At 38.9% G+C, this 19509-nt stretch overlaps 1 protein-coding gene across 2 annotated transcripts in view; it reads right to left on the bottom strand.

The window, feature by feature from the left end:
* RAB3GAP2 (RAB3 GTPase activating non-catalytic protein subunit 2) overlaps positions 1-19509 on the bottom strand; it is a 103813-nt gene that overhangs the window by 10679 nt on the left and 73625 nt on the right. The window contains exons 22-28 of one of the 2 annotated variants that reach the window (XM_065938357.1): positions 11262-11367; positions 10051-10211; positions 8795-9023; positions 7287-7400; positions 7020-7126; positions 4069-4135; positions 1295-1365 (exon numbers count right to left, since the gene is read on the bottom strand). In XM_065938357.1, the coding sequence (XP_065794429.1) occupies positions 1295-1365; positions 4069-4135; positions 7020-7126; positions 7287-7400; positions 8795-9023; positions 10051-10211; positions 11262-11367 (855 nt within the window). Of the gene's footprint in view, positions 1-1294; positions 1366-4068; positions 4136-7019; positions 7127-7226; positions 7401-8794; positions 9024-10050; positions 10212-11261; positions 11368-19509 lie in introns of both variants that reach the window. The other variant, XM_065938356.1, reaches the window with a different exon arrangement.

The following is a 19509-nucleotide window of genomic DNA, read 5'->3' on the forward strand; positions in this document are numbered from 1 at the left end:
ACCTTGGTACATAAGAGATACTATAATAAAATCTATTGAATGAATGATTCTAAACTCTCTGCCTCCTGGTTCAGGACTGCTAAACCCAACTCAAGCTGTGAGGGTCAGATGGGACAGTGGCGGGGCCGGGGGTAGAATGCTGAGCATCTGTAGAGCGTAACACATGGAAAAGGCTTTGCATTCTCAGTTTCTCAGGACGGTGGTTAGAGGTGGCCCAGAGCAACAGAACACAGGCCAAAGGGAGAGTTTCAAGAAATAAGCGGTAAGAAGACAAGGAGGGTGAGCGCACAGGGAAGAAGAGTCAGATTTAACTAAAAAAAAGTCACCAGTTTTGTCAAAGCATTTTCTACCGGAGCCACGGCATATAGTGGGTCTGAGCTGTGGCGCTCTTTATGGTTTAGGAATGTCTGTCACTGTACGTTTGAAAGCACATGCTGTCGCTTTTGTGGTAGCTCTCCCAACACCCACTTAGCGGCCGCCGGAGTAACCTGCGTTCCCCCGGCTGTGCGGCACGCCGACTGGGCACCACCGCTCAGCGCGAGGCCCCGAGGCTCCACTCTAGTAGGCCAGCAGCCTCTGCTCCCACTGGCCAAGCTACAAGTTTGCCTTTTATGTCTGTTCCCAAATCTACCTGTGATGGTTGTACATACTGTGAGTCTGTAATTTAATTAAATAACTAATAATGTGAATGAGGAAAACAAGGGAGTTCTTTACATGAGTTCTATGTAGACTGCTTTAAAAACATTTATGGAGGAGAGTAGCTCACTCCAAGGTCTAGTGGATTAGATACAGAGAAACAACTATAAAAACTAGGGGATAAATTACAAAAATCTTAAGATTTTATACTCAGAGGGCATCACTGTTTTAAAGAGACAGGATCCAGAAATCACAGGCAATATACCATGGGTGAGGTTTATGTAGAAAAACCTCAGTAAAACTGTAATTGACCCTATTTAGAGAAAATATCTTGGCCCTTCATCCCATGATCAATGAGAAATTGTGCACTTATATGTTTTAATTTAAAATAAAATGCAAATCCTTGCTTGAATCCACCACTGGTCCTAATCACCTGGGTTAAGAGGTTTTTACAGGATATTACTCTCTTTCAAGGATTTGGGCTCTTCAAGTCACCAAAATGCCAGGACAACTGAGAATAAATAAAATGTAATTATCAAATAAATAAATAGTCTAACAAGGCCCAATGCAAATAGTGTTTCTTATATCAATCAATTATTAACGGAGCCAAATAAACAAGAAGTCAATATAGGAAATTTCAAATTTAAAATGACCTTACCTTATCCATCAAGTATGTAGCGGCAGAAAACCTTTTGACTAAGAATGTGTTCCACATCATCAGCGCAATGCCTGGATAGCAAGTGAAGTAAAGCAGTAAGCAGAATGCTTATATATCTTCTCTTTCACCATATATAGCAAACTGTTTTCTTCATTAAGTTTATAAAACTACCTGTGTTATTTAGATATTACTTCTTATATATTATGTAATATTTATAAAATTAATAAAAACCTTTATCATCTATAAAAATCAGAACTGGGCTGTGTGAGAGGATATCCAAATGGCCAATAAGCATAAGAAAAGACAGCGTCACTAGTTATGAGAGACACAGAGATTAGAACTACACAGAAATATCATTACACGATCAATAGAAAGGCTAAAATTATTTAATATGACAACACCAAGTGTGGGTGAGGATATGGAAACAATGGGGATGCTCACACACTGCTGGTGGGATAATCACCTGGGAAAACCCCTTGGAAAACTGCTTGGCCCGTATCTACCTAAGCTACGTATGCCTACCGTGTGACCCAGCAAGTCCTATGCAGAAACAATCACAAAAATATGTACAAGAGAATTGACAGCCAAACACTGGAAACAACCCTAAAGGATTTTTCTTGTATGTGATCACTAAATAAAGCAATATACAAAAAAAGTATTAAAAAGCAAAACAAAATACAAAAAAAATATTTAAAAAGAACTCGACCAAACAAAAAATCCGGGCTTTACATGTCCATAAGCAATAAACTGTGGCACTGATACTAGAATTCCTGCAATAGCTGTCAGTTAGGCAACATAAACATGACATTTCACATATTGTCTTACCACCCACAAAGCTGCTTCTGTAACTAGGAGTGAGGTTATGCAGAAGCCAGGAAACTTACTCAATGTACAAATTAGGTAAAGAGTTTTTTTTTAATTTGAAGTAAAGTTCATTTATAATACTGTGTTAGTTTCAAGTGTACAACAGTGATTCAGATACACACAGACACACATCTATGTGTATACATACAAACACACACCCCACTCATATTTACATACATATATTCTTTTCCAGATTCTTTTCCCTTACAGGATGTTACAAAATATTGAGTATAGTTCCTTGTGCTATACAGTAGGTCCTTGTTGGTTATCTATTTTACATGTGGTAGTATGTTAATCCCAAACTCCTAATTTATTCCTCCCATGACAAACTGGGTAAAATTCTAACTTGAATACTAGCCTGTGATCAATAGGTAACTTTATTTTATCTGTAAGGATAAATCCTTTAGAGACTGTATTTTCCAAATGAGCCACTTCAAATCTTTTTTCCCCTCTTGGAAGAAGGTTAAGAGTAAAGAGATGAATATATAAAATAAATTATAAGTTCTTGTCTGGTAAAACAAGAATTTTAGAATTTCTGCAATTTGACCCATATCACCTGCAAGAAGGTGTTACAGAAGAAGAATTAAGCAGCTTCTCTACAATGTATCACAGAGACAAAAAGGTGATTATCTCCCCTTGTCTGGACCCAAACCCAGTCTCACCACTTAGTATCTTACTAACTTCCTATCTTAGTATCTCACTAGTCCATTACTGAGCTCCTTGATTAATTCTTACAGGGAAACTCTTCTATTAAATGGAGCCAGCAATCCGGTGACCATTTTTCTACAATAATTTGTAACATTTTTTTCAAGAAGACAACAGCAATCCCCATGGTAAAGAAACCAATGGAGAATACTCATGTTCATTAAAAGCAGCACAAGATGGGAGGGATAAATTTGGAGTCTGGGATTTGGCAGACACAAACTACTACACATAAAACAGGTGAACAACAAGGTCCCACTGCATAGCAGAGGGAACTATATTTAATATCCTATAACAAACCATAACGGAAAAGAATATGAAAAAGAGCATATATACACATGTGTATGTGTGTGCATAACTGGATCACTTTGCTGCAGACCAGAAACTAACAGTATGGTAAATCAACTCTACTTCAATAAAACATTTTTTAAAAAGACAATATTGATGCATTTATTTTGTAAACAAATGAAATAAACTTAGATTATCAGTAACTTAAAAAAAAAAAAGCAGCAGCACAAAGTAATTTCTAGCATGTAGTATTATTAGGCTTTGGCTACCCTAACTTTTTCATCAGGACTTATAGTTCTGAACAGCCCATTCCTCTTTCCTTATCTACCTGTGAACTAGAGGGGGAATTATTAATTCATGCATAATATTCTCCTCACTACACCTAGGAACAGTCATTAGCATGGGAAACTGATGGGTGGGAAAAGACGGTGATAATTACCGCCAGCCCCCATCTCCTTTCTGGACAGCATTTTTCAAGCAATTAAAACAGCTGGTACTGCGTATGCAGCAACACACAGTAATGTGTTAGGTGGCAGGACCTATTTTATTTTTATCAAATAAAAATTTACCAGGTTGTGAATTTAAAGAGACTTGGCTCTGTGGGGAAGGGGACGGGATAGTTAGGAAGCTTGGGATGGACAAGTACACACTGCTATATTTAAAATGGATAACCAACAAGGACCTACTGTATAGCACAGGGAATTCTGCTCAACGTTATGTGGCAGTCTGGATTGGAGGGGGATTTGGGGGAGAAGGGATACATGTATATGTATGGCTGAGTGCCTTCCTGGTTCACCTAAAACTATCCTGACACTGTTAACTGGCTATACCCCAATACAAAATAAAAAAATATTATAAAAAAAAAAAAGATCTGGCTCTTTTGAAAGAAACAGTTACATTTTTAACACCTGTTTACTTACCATTCTGAACATGGGCATTAAGAATATGCTTCAAGTGTTCTATTGACCTAACAAAAAAACGTGCTTCCTTGCATAGAGGAAGCAAGAAGAGAGAAAGAAGAGGTATTATTCAATAGGTATTTCAAATATAAATGGAGACTTCTGACATACATTTCTACATGAAGTAACCCAAGAATGTTACAAGAACATGGAATTATTACATAAGAAGAAACTCTGCATAAGGTAATGTTAATGGTCTCTCTTAAATTTACAGTATCTATATAATGACTGATTCCTGGACATCTGGATTCAAAATTTACTGTGGTTTGTACATCACAGCAATGCTCTCTCCAATAAATAGCTGAATTTCACACAAATATAAAAATATTAGGTTTATTTTCTTTGTAAATATCATTAATTAATTCTTCAACAACTATTTATTGAGCAACTATTATGCACCAGGCTGCTAAAGGCACCAGACATACTGTAATGAACAAAACAGACCCAAATCCTTGCCCTCACTGAGGTTATGTTCTAGTGACAGAACCAGATGATAAATACAGTAAGTAAATTATAGAGGATGTTTATAAAGAATGCTAGTGCTAAGTGCCAAGGAGAAAACATTAAAGCAGTGAAGGGAAATAGGAAATAAATTCAACTCTTTTTAATCAAGGCAGTCAGTTCTAATGAGATGGATGAAACTGGAGCCCATTATACAGAGTGAGGTGAGCCAGAAAGATAAAGAACATTACAGTATACTAACGCATATATGCGGAATTTAGAAAGATGGTAGCGATGGCCCTATATGCAGGGCAGAAGAAGAGACGCAGAAGTACGGAACAGACTTTTGAACTCTGTGGGAGAAGGTGAGGGTGGGATGTTTCGAAAGAACAGTATGTATATTATCTGTGGTGAAACAGACCACCAGCCCAGGTGGGAGGCATGAGTCAAGTGCTCGGGCCTGTTGGGCTGGGGGGATCCAGAGGAATCGGGTGGAGAGGGAGGTGGGATGGGAGACCGGGATGGGGAATTCGTGTAGCTCTATGGCTGATTCATATCAATGTATGACAAAACCCACTGAAAAATAAAAAAATAAATTAAAAAAAAAAAAAAAATCAAGGCAGTTTAAAATTGTGGCCTATACATTATTAAACATAACACCTTTGCTAATGTATGTCAAAAGTTCCCCAAAGGCAATTTCAATTGTTTTGAGCCTAGTAAAGCTGTGTGTGTAAAATGACTGAATTGGGATAGGGGTTGTTGGGTGGGGCAAGGAGTTAAATATTTAACAGGAAAGAAACAAACAAGAAAAATGACTGCTGATTTTAAATGTAAATAATTATAATAAATGACAACGGCAACACAAATCAAAATGTCAGGCACCGTGTGTGTATTTTCTTTGTAAGTTGCTACAACTCTTAGACAGATTGGTGTTAAGGTCCTTATCTATTTAAGGAGAAAATTGAGAACAAAAGGCTCAGAAACATTCCCGAAGGTCACACAGCCAGGAGCCATGGGGCTGAACAGACTCTGTTATGCAAACTGCCTTTGGTTTAGAAATGACCGCTGTAGGACAAAGCTTTTTAACTTAAATACCACTTTCTTAAACCTGAATCTGGAACTAATTCACTCAGATTTTAGAAATTATCATGCCTTTGTTCTAGTCCTAAGGTTCTTACGTGACAAAAGTGTCCCATTTAAGGAGGAGACTAAACTTGCTCCCCCTTTAGGCTGTGGGGAGGTCAACTGAAGAGTGATGGGAGGGGCATTTTTGGGTCAAAGTTTAAATGATCAAAGAACGTTACTTTGTTTAAAGCACTTATTTTTAAAACGTCTTCCTTTAACATGAAAGTGATTACATGTTCAAGACAATACTGCTTTATCCAGAGCAAGGAAAAATATCATTATCATTAGTATGCATGCTTATGTGTTGAGCTGCTTCAGTCATGTCTCTGTGACCTCATGGACTGTCGCCCGCCAGGTTCCTCTGCCCATGGGATTATCCAGGCAAGAATACTAGAGTAGGTTGCCATGATCTCCTCCAGGGGATCTTCCCCACCGAGAGGTCGAACCTGCGTCTCTTATGTCTCCTGCCTTGGCAGGCGCGTTCTTTACCACTAGTACCACCTGGGAAGCTATCATTAGTACTTTAGTGTGAATAGTCATCAGTGAGATTTTCCTTCAGTAGTGCAACCTGATACAAGGATGATAAAGAAAAGAATTTTGATTGCGGTTAATTTACCCAATAGCTAAGGAGGCCTACGCTCTGAGAACTGTACAGCCAAAAGAAATACACAGCAGTCATTTCACGTCTTATTTCATCCAGGTGTCAATCCTGAAGATTGGTACCATCACTAAAAAGGGGTGGGAGGAGAAAAACCAGATTCACGAGGTTGTGACTGGCCCAAACCCAGACACCTGTGCAGAGCCCTCAAGTCCAGACCTCCTGTCTCCAGGCCTGGGGGGCCTCTCCTCATGCTGCTTCCAGATTGAGAATGTCTGGGAGGGAAGAAGGCTGCTGGAAGGGGCAGAAAGGGATGCCCAAGCAGATAGTCAGAGTGGCATCAGGATATTTACTCTGGATTTGATCATGATGACTACAGTTTGAAGAACTGTGTACAGGTTGATGCCATCTCACACAGAAATTCGAAAGGAAATAAAAGATATGCTCATCGCAACTTATTAAGAATAGGACAGAACAGACCTGTGTTGGACACAGAGAAATCTGCTAGGCTTGAATCCTGGCCTGACCACTGATTAGCAGTGTACTTACAACCTGGGCAGGGAACCTGACTTCTCTGAGCCCATTTTCTCTTCTCTAGAGTGGGAATAATGATGACCCACACTTCATAGGTTTACCGTTAGGATTATGTATGAAAAAGGTCTTGTATAGCTCCTAGCGTGGAGACATTCCAAAGGGGAAAAACTCAGTGTCTGTAACAGTCCCACGGAAGAGGTGACGAGAGTTGTACCTCCGGGTCTTTATTCCACTGCACGACATACTCCCAGCAGCAGTGTGCGTGCAGCACGTCCAGCTCGAGGCTACAAGGGAACTGCTTGTAGGCCAAGTGCAGCAGGTCTGAAAGTTAGGAGACAACGATGTATTACTCCTGCCTGAGGGAGAGCTCCAGCCGCCTTCTTCACGCTGGATTTCCTGTTTACCTGTGTTTTTGTCTTACCTGGAATGGCTCCCAAGTCCATCTCCACCTCTGACACCTCAAATAAACCTCGGTTAATACCTTCTCTGGGTTCATCTGGGTTTTCTGCATCTCTTCCTTTATTAGCCAGTTTTAACACTTCGGGGCTGAAGTCCTGTTTAAATATCCACTTGGCTACACTGTCTGCAATGCCACCTACAGTTTGGAGACAGGAAAGAAAGTGAACACTGGCAGCATTTGCCAAAAGGAGCCCAGAGTCAGATCTCAAGGTCCCCACGAAGACCCAAGTGCCACATCGCGTTAAGCCTGAAAGTGACCCCAGAGCCATGAGATTTACAGCAGTGTTGCCACATACCACTCACCATGCCAAGGCAAGTGGGATACTGGATCTCTAAGGGCGCCTTTACACTCTTGTAAAATATTAGCTAAATATTAATGTCTATACACACATACCTTCAATGTGTGTATAGACAAGTCCATAAATTCAAACTGCATTTTACCAGGCACAGATGAACGCATGAATGCATCTTTAAAATGCTTTAATTTAAATACAAGTAAAAACAGACTCATTAGCATGATACTGCGTCAAGGCTTCTTAGGGCAAAATACTATTTTTAATAGTCAAGAACTTGCTTCTATGGAGTATTTGGGGTCACAATTTAGCCACAGTTAATTAATGGCATGACGCCATACCATATTTCAGTCACCAACATAGTCCAGAAAGTCAGAAATCATAAAAAGCATTCAAGATGAAGAGTCCTGCCTACTACCTAAAACAAATACAAGCTTCTCTATTGTATTAAAACTTTTCCTCTCAGTCTTTCTTCCTATTTTGCTTCAAATGAAAACCTTTTTGACAACAAGAATACAAAATCGTGATTATCAGTGGAAATAAATGAGAGCAGTGTGCCAGGTGATCTAATTTCTTATGCTTGGCTTCTAAATCATTTGATAATTCCCATTCCAGGATCAAGTCCTGATCTTATCGCTCAAGTTAATATTAAAATGGTGTTCCTACATTTTCACCAGGTGGCAGAACAGAGGACAGTGAGTTTACAATTTGAAAATGTTCACAAATCTTATACAGAATGAGAAGATGAGTTAACTAAATTAAAACCATAAATGCCAGTATTTAATCCCAGAAATAGTCATTCCAGCATCAAATGTCTGACAGAGATGCTTGTAATAAGGAGAGGAAGTATGTCATTACAAATCCAATATTTTAAGATACTTGTGGTCCTACAAAATGTTTAAGCACAAGAATCCAATGACTCTGGAATAGGAGAAAGTGATGCATTGAAAATGAGGTATAAAGTTCCATGGATATTAGGAGGAAGAAGAGAAAATTCACAGTTAGTGGGTCATGAGAGGCTTCCTGGAGGAGGCAGCATTTGAGATGGGCCTTGGAAGTTGAGAAGAGGTAGGTGGTGGGTTACTTATTTACTTTTAAAATCTGAGTGTATTTTTCTTTCCTTTCCTTATTCTTTCAGTCATTTCTATTAAAAAAAAAAAAAAAGCAAAGCCCCAGAAAGCTCATACCATAAAAATATAGATCTATGGCTACAAATGCTCAAATAACTTCAGGTTACCTTTTCCTCCTTCTAACAGCTTTTTCACAGAAAGCTTCGGGAGCGGCTCAGCCTGCAGCGAAGACACTTTGGAGGTCCGGGTGTTCGTTTTGCTGTGAAGCAGAGTCTGAAGCAGGAGACAGTCCTCCAGTTGCTTCAGGAGGAGTTTCCAGTATTCCATGTCAAGAGAAAGGGCCTCCCAGGAATCAGTGAGGGCTTCCGAGTCAGTTCCTGAAACTGTTTGGGAAAACTAACAGAAAACGCCCAGTTGATACTCTGGCTAAGAGTCTGGATCAACATTAACTTGAATGAGCTTTTAACATGAGAGCCGATGGATCATCAGGATACATCACAAAGTGATATACAGATGCTGGTGCACAAACATTACTACTTGGCTGGATGGAACATGAGGGTCAGGAGTAGACTGGAGACTTAAGTGCAATGCTAACAGAGTCCAGACATTTATGAAGAGACGTGTGTGAGGCCCATGATTCAACTGACATGCACTCCAAAGGTTTCAGGCCCATCACTGCAAGAGTTCCTGGATACTGACAGTTCTTCAGAATGTACTAGCCAACATAAAAAATGTATCTTAAATTTCTCTCTCCATTATTAGAAATATCATAAATCAGTCATAATGAATTTAGCCCCAAACTACTGAGACTGACAATGTTGAGTGAATCTCTACAGACCTATTTAAGTGCCCTATCCAATTTAATGCAACATCCCCCTAGAAAAAAAATTATTTGATTCACCATAAGATACAAGGGGCGTTAGTCTTGTCTTAAATAAATTTTAGTCTTCAAAAGATGGGGAAAAGCCACAAAGTAAAAGGTCAGCTGGAAGCTTTCATCTGAGTCATTCAACACTACGTGCCAAAACCACCCTTATTTCTAAAACAGGGATATAAACACAATTGTAGAATTAAGAGCTGAAAGAAATCTGAGAAATAACGCTGTCTAACCCTGAGCCTTTTGAATGAAGACCTGCCTTCTAAAGGTACTCACCAGAGACCACCAGCTGTGAACACTAGGTCTCTGCCCTGAATTCAATGCTTCTCCCCCTGTGCTGTGTGGAGACTAAGCTCAAGGACGCGTGTCATCTGAATAAACAACTAAAGAAGAACCCCTCATCTCCAAGAGACAGACAGGATCCTGCTGGACACGCATCTCAAATTTTGGATGCTCCACACACTGAAGACAATGCAGGCAGAAGGGGAAAGCGGTTGGGGAGCCCGCTGGAGGGGAGCCCCCCAGAGCTGCCCCCCGCCCACTCACTTTCTTCTCGGTCAAGCTGTTGGATATCTGGGCAGCGACAGCATGCCCGACGTGCGCGGACAGCAGCGCAGCCCCGTTGTTCTCAGACTGAATACAGACCGCGCGCATCTGCTGCCACCAGGGGGACACGGACTGGGAATCCCAGGTCTCTTCGATGGCCACTACGGGCAAACGGGAAAAAAAGAAACTCTTAGCTTAGTGCATTTTTTTTTAACCTTTGATGTTAAAATAATGTTAAAACCAAGTTTCCTATTGATGCATGTGTGTATTTTTGAATGAACTGGAAAAATAAATCTTTATTTTATTCAGAACACTTAACATTCCATTTATTTATGCTCTTAGGCATCTTGCTCTGAATCAATTGTGAATCTCTATTTGGAATATTTTCATCATTGCTGAAAACTACTACTGAATGTTTTAATATAACAGATTATTGTTCTCATCATGCCAAAAAGAGTAAGAAAAATATTACCTCCACCATAGACCATTCAATTCACCTCACTGAACTCAGAAAACACACTGTTTGTATCATTTTTTATGTTGATGCAAAATGTAAATTTAATTTTCATAAAGCACACTCTGAATGTATTAAGAGTTTTCTATGACTATGCGGGGAGCCGGCCTGCTCAAGGCCCAAATAGGCTCTGGGAAAGACCTTGAAAGAGGCTATTCCCTGTCCCGCCACCCCATGATAAAGTAGTAAAACATTTGCTGGGTCTCCTTTGTTCTTCCTTGAGAAAAACGTAGTAGTGACCTTCACTTAGTAGTTTATTTTGGGAATGCCAAAAACAAGATGTAAGCTTCTGCAATCACTTAAAACAAAGAATTGTATTGATGCGACAAACACCAGATGGCATTTTTTATGAATTATGTTTTCTGCTTGTACTAGTATAAAGGTAGCTGTTTTACTCAATAAAATCGCTGACTTGCCTAAAGAGCATTCAGCCCTCACGACCCCATCCTTTACTTTCAGCTTTTTTTCTTAGGCTTCCGTGTGGTTGCGGTCGGGACTTGTTCTCTTTGCCGGCTGGACCCGGCATGACTACATAAAGGATTATCTCTAGTGAAACATTTTGTACCTTCTAGTCTCCTTTTGTTAAAAAGGAAGTATTCTCCCTCCCCGTTTTTGTGGAATTTCAACACTAAACGTTGTTTCTGGGAGTGGAGACCAAATTCCCGAGGAGCCAAACCTCAGCATCCACGGTGCTCACCTTTCATCTTGCTCAGGAGGTACAGCATTGTATGGAGACAGCAGACAGACTGAGGTTTGTCCAAAATATCTTTTTCCTTAGAAAGCCAAACACTCAGGAGCAGAGACTGAAATCAGATTTAAATCTTACTGTAGAAAAAATATTTACCATAAACAAAATCTTGTACATTTCTAGACCATATGTGTATTCATGAGTGGTTCAGTCTTTCTGGTTGGGAGGTAAGTGCTTGCTTGTTACATGACATAGCGTGAGGGGTGGAACAAGGAACAAGGTAGCCTGTCTACCTTAAAGAGATTCCTTATCTGTTGGGGATCAAAATCTCCCCAATTCCACCGCTTCTTTAGGTTCAGTACTACCCTTCAGTGCAAGCTTCTGTTAAAGAGCAAATCGGCAGAGGGTACTGCCAGTGAGCATGGATCACAGAAGGCTGGCCGCAGGTTACGACTACAGGGCCTAGAGCTGTGGCTCTAGCCCTGGCCTTGGCCATGCAAAGAAAACCAGGGACTTGGAAGTGGCTGTGAGTACATAATACTACCAAACTCCAATCTTCAAGTACTGAGTCAAGAGAAACAGATCTTAAAAGCACTTAAATCAACAGAGTGATTTTTAAGAATGAGCCTATCTACATAAAAATTTTTTTAATTGGGGTTCATAAAATTTGTATACAGATAATTCTGGGCTAAAGAAAACTTCAAAGGAATCATATCACATCTGTTAACCGCTGGTGAGTGTGAAAGGTTTTGATTGCCTATAATTCTGCAATGTCTTTATATATATATAAAAAAAAGTTCTAATGAAATGAAAGGCTGACTATCAGTTTAAAAGCATTCAGTTCAGTTCAGTCGCTCAGTCGTGTCTGATTCTTTGCGACCCCATGAATTGCAGCACGCCAGGCCTCCCTGTCCATCACCAACTCCCGGAGTTTACTCAAACTCATGCCCATCAAGTTGGTGATGCCACTCAGCCATCTCATCCTCTGTCGACCCCTTCTCCTCCTGCCGCCAATCCCTCCCACCATCAGGCTCTTTTTCAATGAGTCAACTCTTTGCATCAGGTGGCCAATGTGTTGGAGTTTCAGCTTTAGCATCAGTCCTTCCAATGAATACTCAGGACTGGTCTCCTTTAGGATGGACTGGTTGGATCTCCTTGCAGTCCAAGGGACTCTCAAGAGTCTTCTCCAATACCACAGTTCAAAAGCATCAATTTTTCGGCGCTCAGCTTTCTTCACAGTCCAACTCTCACATCCATACATGACCACTGGAAAAACCATAGCCTTGACTAGATGGACCTTTGTTGGCAAAGTAATGTCTCTGCTTTCTAATATGCTATCTAGATCGGTCATAACTTTCCTTCCAAGGAGTAAGCGTCTTTTAATTTCATGGCTGCAATCACCATCTGCAGTGATTTTGGAGCCCCCAAAATAAAGTCTGCCACTGTTTCCACTGTCTCCCCATCTATTTCCCATGAGGTGATGGGACTAGATGCCATGATCTTCGTTTTCTGAATGTTGAGCTTTAAGCCAACTTTTTCACTCTCCTCCTTCACTTTCATCAAGAGGCTTTTTAGTTCCTCTTCACTTTCTGCTGTAAGGGTGGTGTCATCTGCATATCTCAGGTTATTGATATTTCTCCCAGCAATCTTGATTCCAGTTTGTGCTTCCTCTAGCCCAGTGTTTCTCATGATGTACTCTGCATATAAGTTAAATAAGCAGGGTGACAATATACAGCCTTGATTTACTCCTTTTCCTATTTGGAACCAGTCTGTTTTTCCATATCCAGTTCTAACTGTTGCTTCCTGACCTGCATATAGGTTTCTTAAGAGGCATGTCAAGTGGTCTGGTATTCCCATCTCTTTCAGAATTTTCCACAGTTTATTGTGATCCACACAATCAAAGGCTTTGGCATAGTCAATAACGCAGAAATTAATGTTTTTCTGGAACTCTCTTGCTTTTGATGATCCAGCAGATGTTGGCAATTTGATCTCTGGTTCCTCTGCCTTTTCTAAAACCAGTTTGAACACCTGGAAGTTCATGGTTCACATATTGCTAAAGCCTGGCTTGGAGAATTTTGAGTATTACTTTACTAGTGTGTGAGAAGAGTGCAATTGTGCAGTAGTTTGAGCATTCTTTGGGACTGGAATGAAAACTGACCTTTTCCAGTCCTGTGGCCACTGTTGAGTTTTCCAAATTTGCTGGCATATTGAGTGCAGCACCTTCACTGCATCATCTTTCAGGATTTGAAATAGCTCAACTAAAATTCCATCACCTCCACTAGCTTTGTTCATAGTGATGCTTTCTAAGGCCCATTTGACTTCACATTCCAGGATGTCTGGCTCTAGGTGAGTGACCATACCATTGTGATTATCTGGGTTGTGAAGATCTTTTTTGTATAGTTCTTCTGTGTATTCTTGCCACCTCTCCTTAATATCTTCTGCTTCTGTTAGGTCCATACCATTTCTGTCCTTTATCGAGCCCATCTTTGCATGGAATGTTCCCTTGGTATCTCTAATTTTCTTGAAGAGATCTCTAGTCTTTCCCATTCTGTTTTCCTCTATTTCTTTGCATTCATCGCCGAGGAAAGCTCTTATCTCTCCTTGCTATTCCTTGGAACTCTGCATTCAAATGAGAATATCTTTCCTTTTCTCCTTTGCTTTTTGCTTCTCTTCTTTTCACAGCTATTTTCACAGACAACCATTTTGCCTTTTTGTGTTTCTTTTCCATGGGGATGGTCTTGATCCCTGTCTCCTGTACAATGTCATGAACCTCTGTCCATAGTTCATCAGGTACTCTGTCTATCAGATCTAGTCCCTTAAATCTATTTCTCACTTCCACTGTATAGTCATAAGGGATTTTATTTAGGTCATACCTGAATGGTCTACTGGTTTTCCCTACTTTCTTCAATTGAAGTCTGAATTTGGCAATAAGGAGTTCATGATCTGAGCCACAGTCAGCTCCCAGTCTTGTTTTTGCTGACTGTATAGCGCTTCTCCATTAGTACATACAATTTTCAAAATTAACAAGAGTAGGAAGCTGAAGGAGAAGTGTGTGAAGGGAATTAACTCAGGAGAATGACCCAAGGCAGATAAGTAAAAGTACCTGACAGGCGCATCTTCCCATTCGATAACAACAACCTCTTGGGGCAGGGCTGGCTACTGGGGTTTTACAAACGATAAGAAGGAAAAATAACTTACTTACTGATTTAGAACTAAAGTTTGTACCTAGATCTGCCTGGCTGTATAAATATAAAAATATACACACACACACTTTCTCCCATTTCTCCCCTTTTTGGTTTAACTTGTCTCTTTTTTAACCCTTTCACATCTCACCCTTTATTAGCCTCCTTTACACCTCATCCTATCCACATACCTTTTCATTTGTAAAAAACTGGGTATGTCCTTTCATATTTGCCCTCATATTCAGAAGACAATGACAGTGTTAACAACAATCAATGCTAATGGTTATTTAGAGTTTATTATGAGCCAAGTCACTAACTGCCTTCATAAGTTAAGATACACATAAAGTATTATGTAGGGAGGACAAGATGGGGGTTCACTTTCACAAAAATGCGATCGTATTATACCACGTTCATTCCACTTGCTACATAATATCTTCTGTCATCCACAAAATTTTGACTGACATTAGCCATTTATCAATGTCATTCCCTCTATTTTAAACTTCTTCTTAATCTCATATAGCACCGCTGTTTATAACCACAAGGCAGGCCAAAAAAAGTGAATTGCCTACATGGACAATAAAGACATTCCAGAATCGTGAAAATTACTTCATCTTGGTGTCTTGTGCACACAGGTTGTGAGGCAAATCAAAAGGAAATGAAGGGAGGTGGCAGAATTTACCTACTAGGTTCATGGCCAGGTTGCCATTTGACTCACCCTGATTAGTTGTGGAGACAAAATGTATGTCCAGGGGTTACGTTAAGCACACACCAGGTTTCTAATACACTATGTTTCTCAAAGTTTGATTTCATGTCCCCAACAATAAGGGTTTCAAAGTGCTCACAAGATTTCCAATCCAAAGGGTTGTTTTAAACTGTATTATGTTTACGTAAATTAAATGTCAAGCCTTTGCTCTCTCTTCCCACTGCACTCTTCTAATTTTTTCTTCAATTAACTGCTTCCTCATGCATCACTACATTTACCAAGTCCTGAAACAAACAAAAAACCTTGTTCTTCTGCTTAACTCTCCTTTTCATGTCACTCTGAGATCTGCTCTATCTCTTGATCAACTATATAATCTCTGCTTATAAGCTAAACAGTGTTCTTGTTTTTTTAAACTTAAAAAAATTCCAAACCAGTCACGCTTTTATTTATGTGCAGAAAGTCAGTGTAAACAGAGGACACTGTGGGCATCTTTAGAACAGGATGAGACAATTTTAGAATCACTTATGTGACAGAAAGATTTATTAAACTTCAGGAAAAATTAAGGGGAAAGGAGAAAAATAAGCAAAGTATAGAGAATAGAGAGAGGAACATAGATACCTCATAGAATACACACAGAGACATACACAACAGGAAAAGACAGTACCTGGAAGGTAACCATCTCCACAACTAGTGAATACAAAATAAGATATATTTTCAAAACATCGCGGCAAAGAATGTTAGATTATGTATTATTCATAATGTAAACATTTGTATTAGAGATTCGCACACTGTGTGAATCATCTTGTTTCATAATTGTTAATTCACATATAAATGTCACCAACTGACATCTTACTAGAAGATATTTGAACAAAAGACTTTGAATAATAGAATCCTTGAATAGAAATTTACTAAATTGCTCTAATCAAGGAGTATCTAAGACTTGTTAGAATTACCACCTAAGAAAGAAACAGAAACATCCAGAGGTCTTTGGTGGGTGCTTCTAAAGCCCAATGAGCTTTACCTTTTGCAAAATATCCTTCTATATAATTCACATCCTTAATGTTTTAGTCCTTCACTCAACAGAAATGCCGGCATACATAGTGTGAGGAAGCCATCTGTCAGCCTTGCCTGCCTGTACTTAATCTACCTTGTCAGTCTTTCAGATGAGCCTTATTTCCTAGCCCTTCCTGAAAACTAGGGTTTGTTTTAGGTTACAGAATCTGAAACTTGATACAATTCCATTGAGGATAGTTTTGAATGTTGTGAAAAACTATCAGCTGTCGTCTGTGAAGGACACCATCTGTGATTAAACTAGATTGGGAAATCTTTTCAAATTAAAAAATGTATACAACCTAGATTATAAGTAACAAGTTTTTTCATGCACATAATTCCAATAAAACTCATTCTTTCAAATATTTCAGAAGAAAAAAGAATTCAGAAAATAACTGATCAGGAAAGAATAGAAAGAGCTAGCATTTCAAATAATGTGCCTTTAAAACGCTAGTAGTAAATTTTGCTGAAAGACCTATCACTTTTTATTCATGACTGTTATGTCTATATTCCTGAAAGTCTGTTACTCTTTTAACATTAAATAATAGACGTTAATCTATATTCTCTTTAAAAAAACTACTTGAATTTTAATAATTCCAGAAAAATGTCACTGGTTTATATTGTGGCACTGGTAATAACTGCTTTGGGAAAGAGCAAGATGTAAGCAGAACACACACCTACTGCCTGGTGTACAAACGCCTGCTCTTTATCTTCCCACGGCCCGATGGCTGAGTAACAGTGTGAGTGCATGGGCTGCCATGTTGTCTAATCAATGTCACCACAATGACCGAGCAGGCCTTTTAAAAGCTAGTCTTACTGTGCACTCAGTTTCTTACTTTAATTCTTGGGCTTTTTTTTCCCCCAAGAGAAGCTTCCTCTTCCCTTCCCATTCATTATAGCCTTTAAGTGAAAATGTCTTCTTTTCTAATTCTCCTTTTTACTCTGTACTCACAGGATTTTTAAAAATCACTTAATTATAAATTAAGTAAGGGCTTCCCTGGAGGCTCAGACAGTAAAGAATCTGACTGCAATGTAGGAGACCAGGGTTCGATCCCCGGGTCAGGAAGATCCACTGGAGGAGGAAATCACAACTCACTCCAATATTCTTACCTGAAGAATGCCGTGGACAGAAGACCCTGGCAGGCTACAGTCGATGGGGTCAAAAAGAGTTGGACATGACTGAGTGACTAACATACAAATTAAGTAAACTAAACTGAGTAAACTGATTGATTTTAAAAAACTTAAAAAATACAATATCTTTTACTATATTTGAAACAAAAATACTTCAAAAATGAAACCCAGCCATAAAACATTTGTCTAGGAAAAAGAATTCAGCTATTTGGAATGTGTGAAATAGTCTCATAAGAAATGATTTCTTAAAAATTGCTTAAAATTTTAGCCAATTTTAGAAATTTAGTAGCATGATAATATAGGTCACAGCCTGATGGGTTTAAAGTAGAGAAATTTTCCATATAATACATATCACTGTATCACATTATAAAACACACACACATACACACATTATATATTTACAGTAAAGTCTACTAATTTTAAGTCAGGTAAATAATACCATAAATGTGATAAAGTACATCTCCACCCAAAGTTCCTTTGTGTCTCTTTGAGTCAATCTCCAACTCCCACTCTCAACCTCTAGCAAACATTCATCTCCTTTGTTACTCTATTTTTGCTTATTCTAGTGTTTCATATAACTAAAATCATCAGTAGATACTCTTGTTTCTGGATCATTTCACCTGGCCTAATGCTTTTGAGATTCATTTCTGTTATTCTGTGTATCAGTAGTTCATTTCATTGTATGGTTACACCATACTTCATCCATTTATCAATTATTGGATATTTGGATTGTTTCCAGTCTGGGTTATTAGGAAAAAAGCTACTGTAAATAGTTTATTCCAAGTCTACGCAAACATACATTCTCATTGCTCTTGACTAAGTACCTAGGAGTAAGACTGCTGGATTTTACGGCAAAGCTATGTTCAACTTGATAAGAAACTTTCAAACTGTTTTCTACAGTGGTTATATTAAGTTGCATTTCCATCATCTGCGTTGAGCATTCTGATTGCTCTACATCCTCAGCAATACTATATCAGTCTTTTTAGTTTTAGTCATTCTCCGGGACAGAGGCCATCGTGGTTTTATTTTTGCATTTCCCTAACAGCTAATTCCTGAACATCATTCAGGTAATTATTTACAATCTGTATGTATGTTTTGGTGATGTATCTGTTCAAATCCTTTGCACATTTTTAAACTGTATTGTCTCATTACTGAGTTGCATAAATTCTTTGTATAACCTGGACACAATGCATTTATCAGATCTATGTTTTGTAAAAGAGACCTGACTTTTCAATTTCTTAACAGTCTTTTAAAAAACAAAAGTTTTGAAATTTTATGAAGCATAATTTATCAGTATTTTTCTTTCACAGTTCATGCCTTTTCTATCTCAAGAAACCTTTGTCTAAACCAAGCTTGCTCTGATGTTTTCTTCTATAGATTTTGTAGTTTTACCTCATATTGATATTTATGTTCCATTGGACTTATTTTTTTTAATATACGGCTTGAGGTATAAGTGTGAGGCTTGTTTCTTCCAGTCTTTGATCAAATTGCCAGAGATCAAATTGCCAACATCCACTGGATCATAGAAAAAGCAAGAGAGTTCCAGAAAAACATCTACTTCTGCTTTATTGACTTCGCCAAAGCCTTTGACTGTGTGGATCACAATAAACTGTGGAAAATTCTTAAAGAGACGGGAATACCAGACCACCTTATCTGCCTCCTGAGAAACTTGTATGCAGGATAAGAAGCAACAGTTAGAACTGGACATGAACAACGGATTGGTTCAACATTGGGAAAGGAGTACATCAAGGGTGTATACTGCCATCCTGCTTACTTAACTTATATATGAAGTACATCATATGAAATGTTGGGCTGGATGACTCACAAGCTGGAATCAAGATTGCTGGGAGAAATATCAACAACCTCGGATATGCAGATGGTACCACTTTAACGGCAGAAAGTAAAGAGGAACTAAAGAGCTTGATGAAGGTAAAAGAGGAGAGTGAAAAAGCTGGCTTAAAGCTCAACATTCAAAAAACAAAGATAACGGCATCCAGTCCCAACACTTCATCACAAATAGAGGGGGAAAGGTGGAAACAGTGTCAGATATCATTTTCTTGGGCTCCAAAATCACTGCAGACGGTCACTGTAGCTATGAAAGCAAAGCTATGACAAACCTAGACAATGTATTAAAAAGCAGAGACATCACTTTGACGACAAAGGTCCATATAGTCAAAACTATGGTTTTTCC

This window comes from Muntiacus reevesi, chromosome 5, assembly GCF_963930625.1.
Source record: "Muntiacus reevesi chromosome 5, mMunRee1.1, whole genome shotgun sequence".
NCBI classification, from domain to species: Eukaryota; Metazoa; Chordata; class Mammalia; order Artiodactyla; family Cervidae; genus Muntiacus; species Muntiacus reevesi.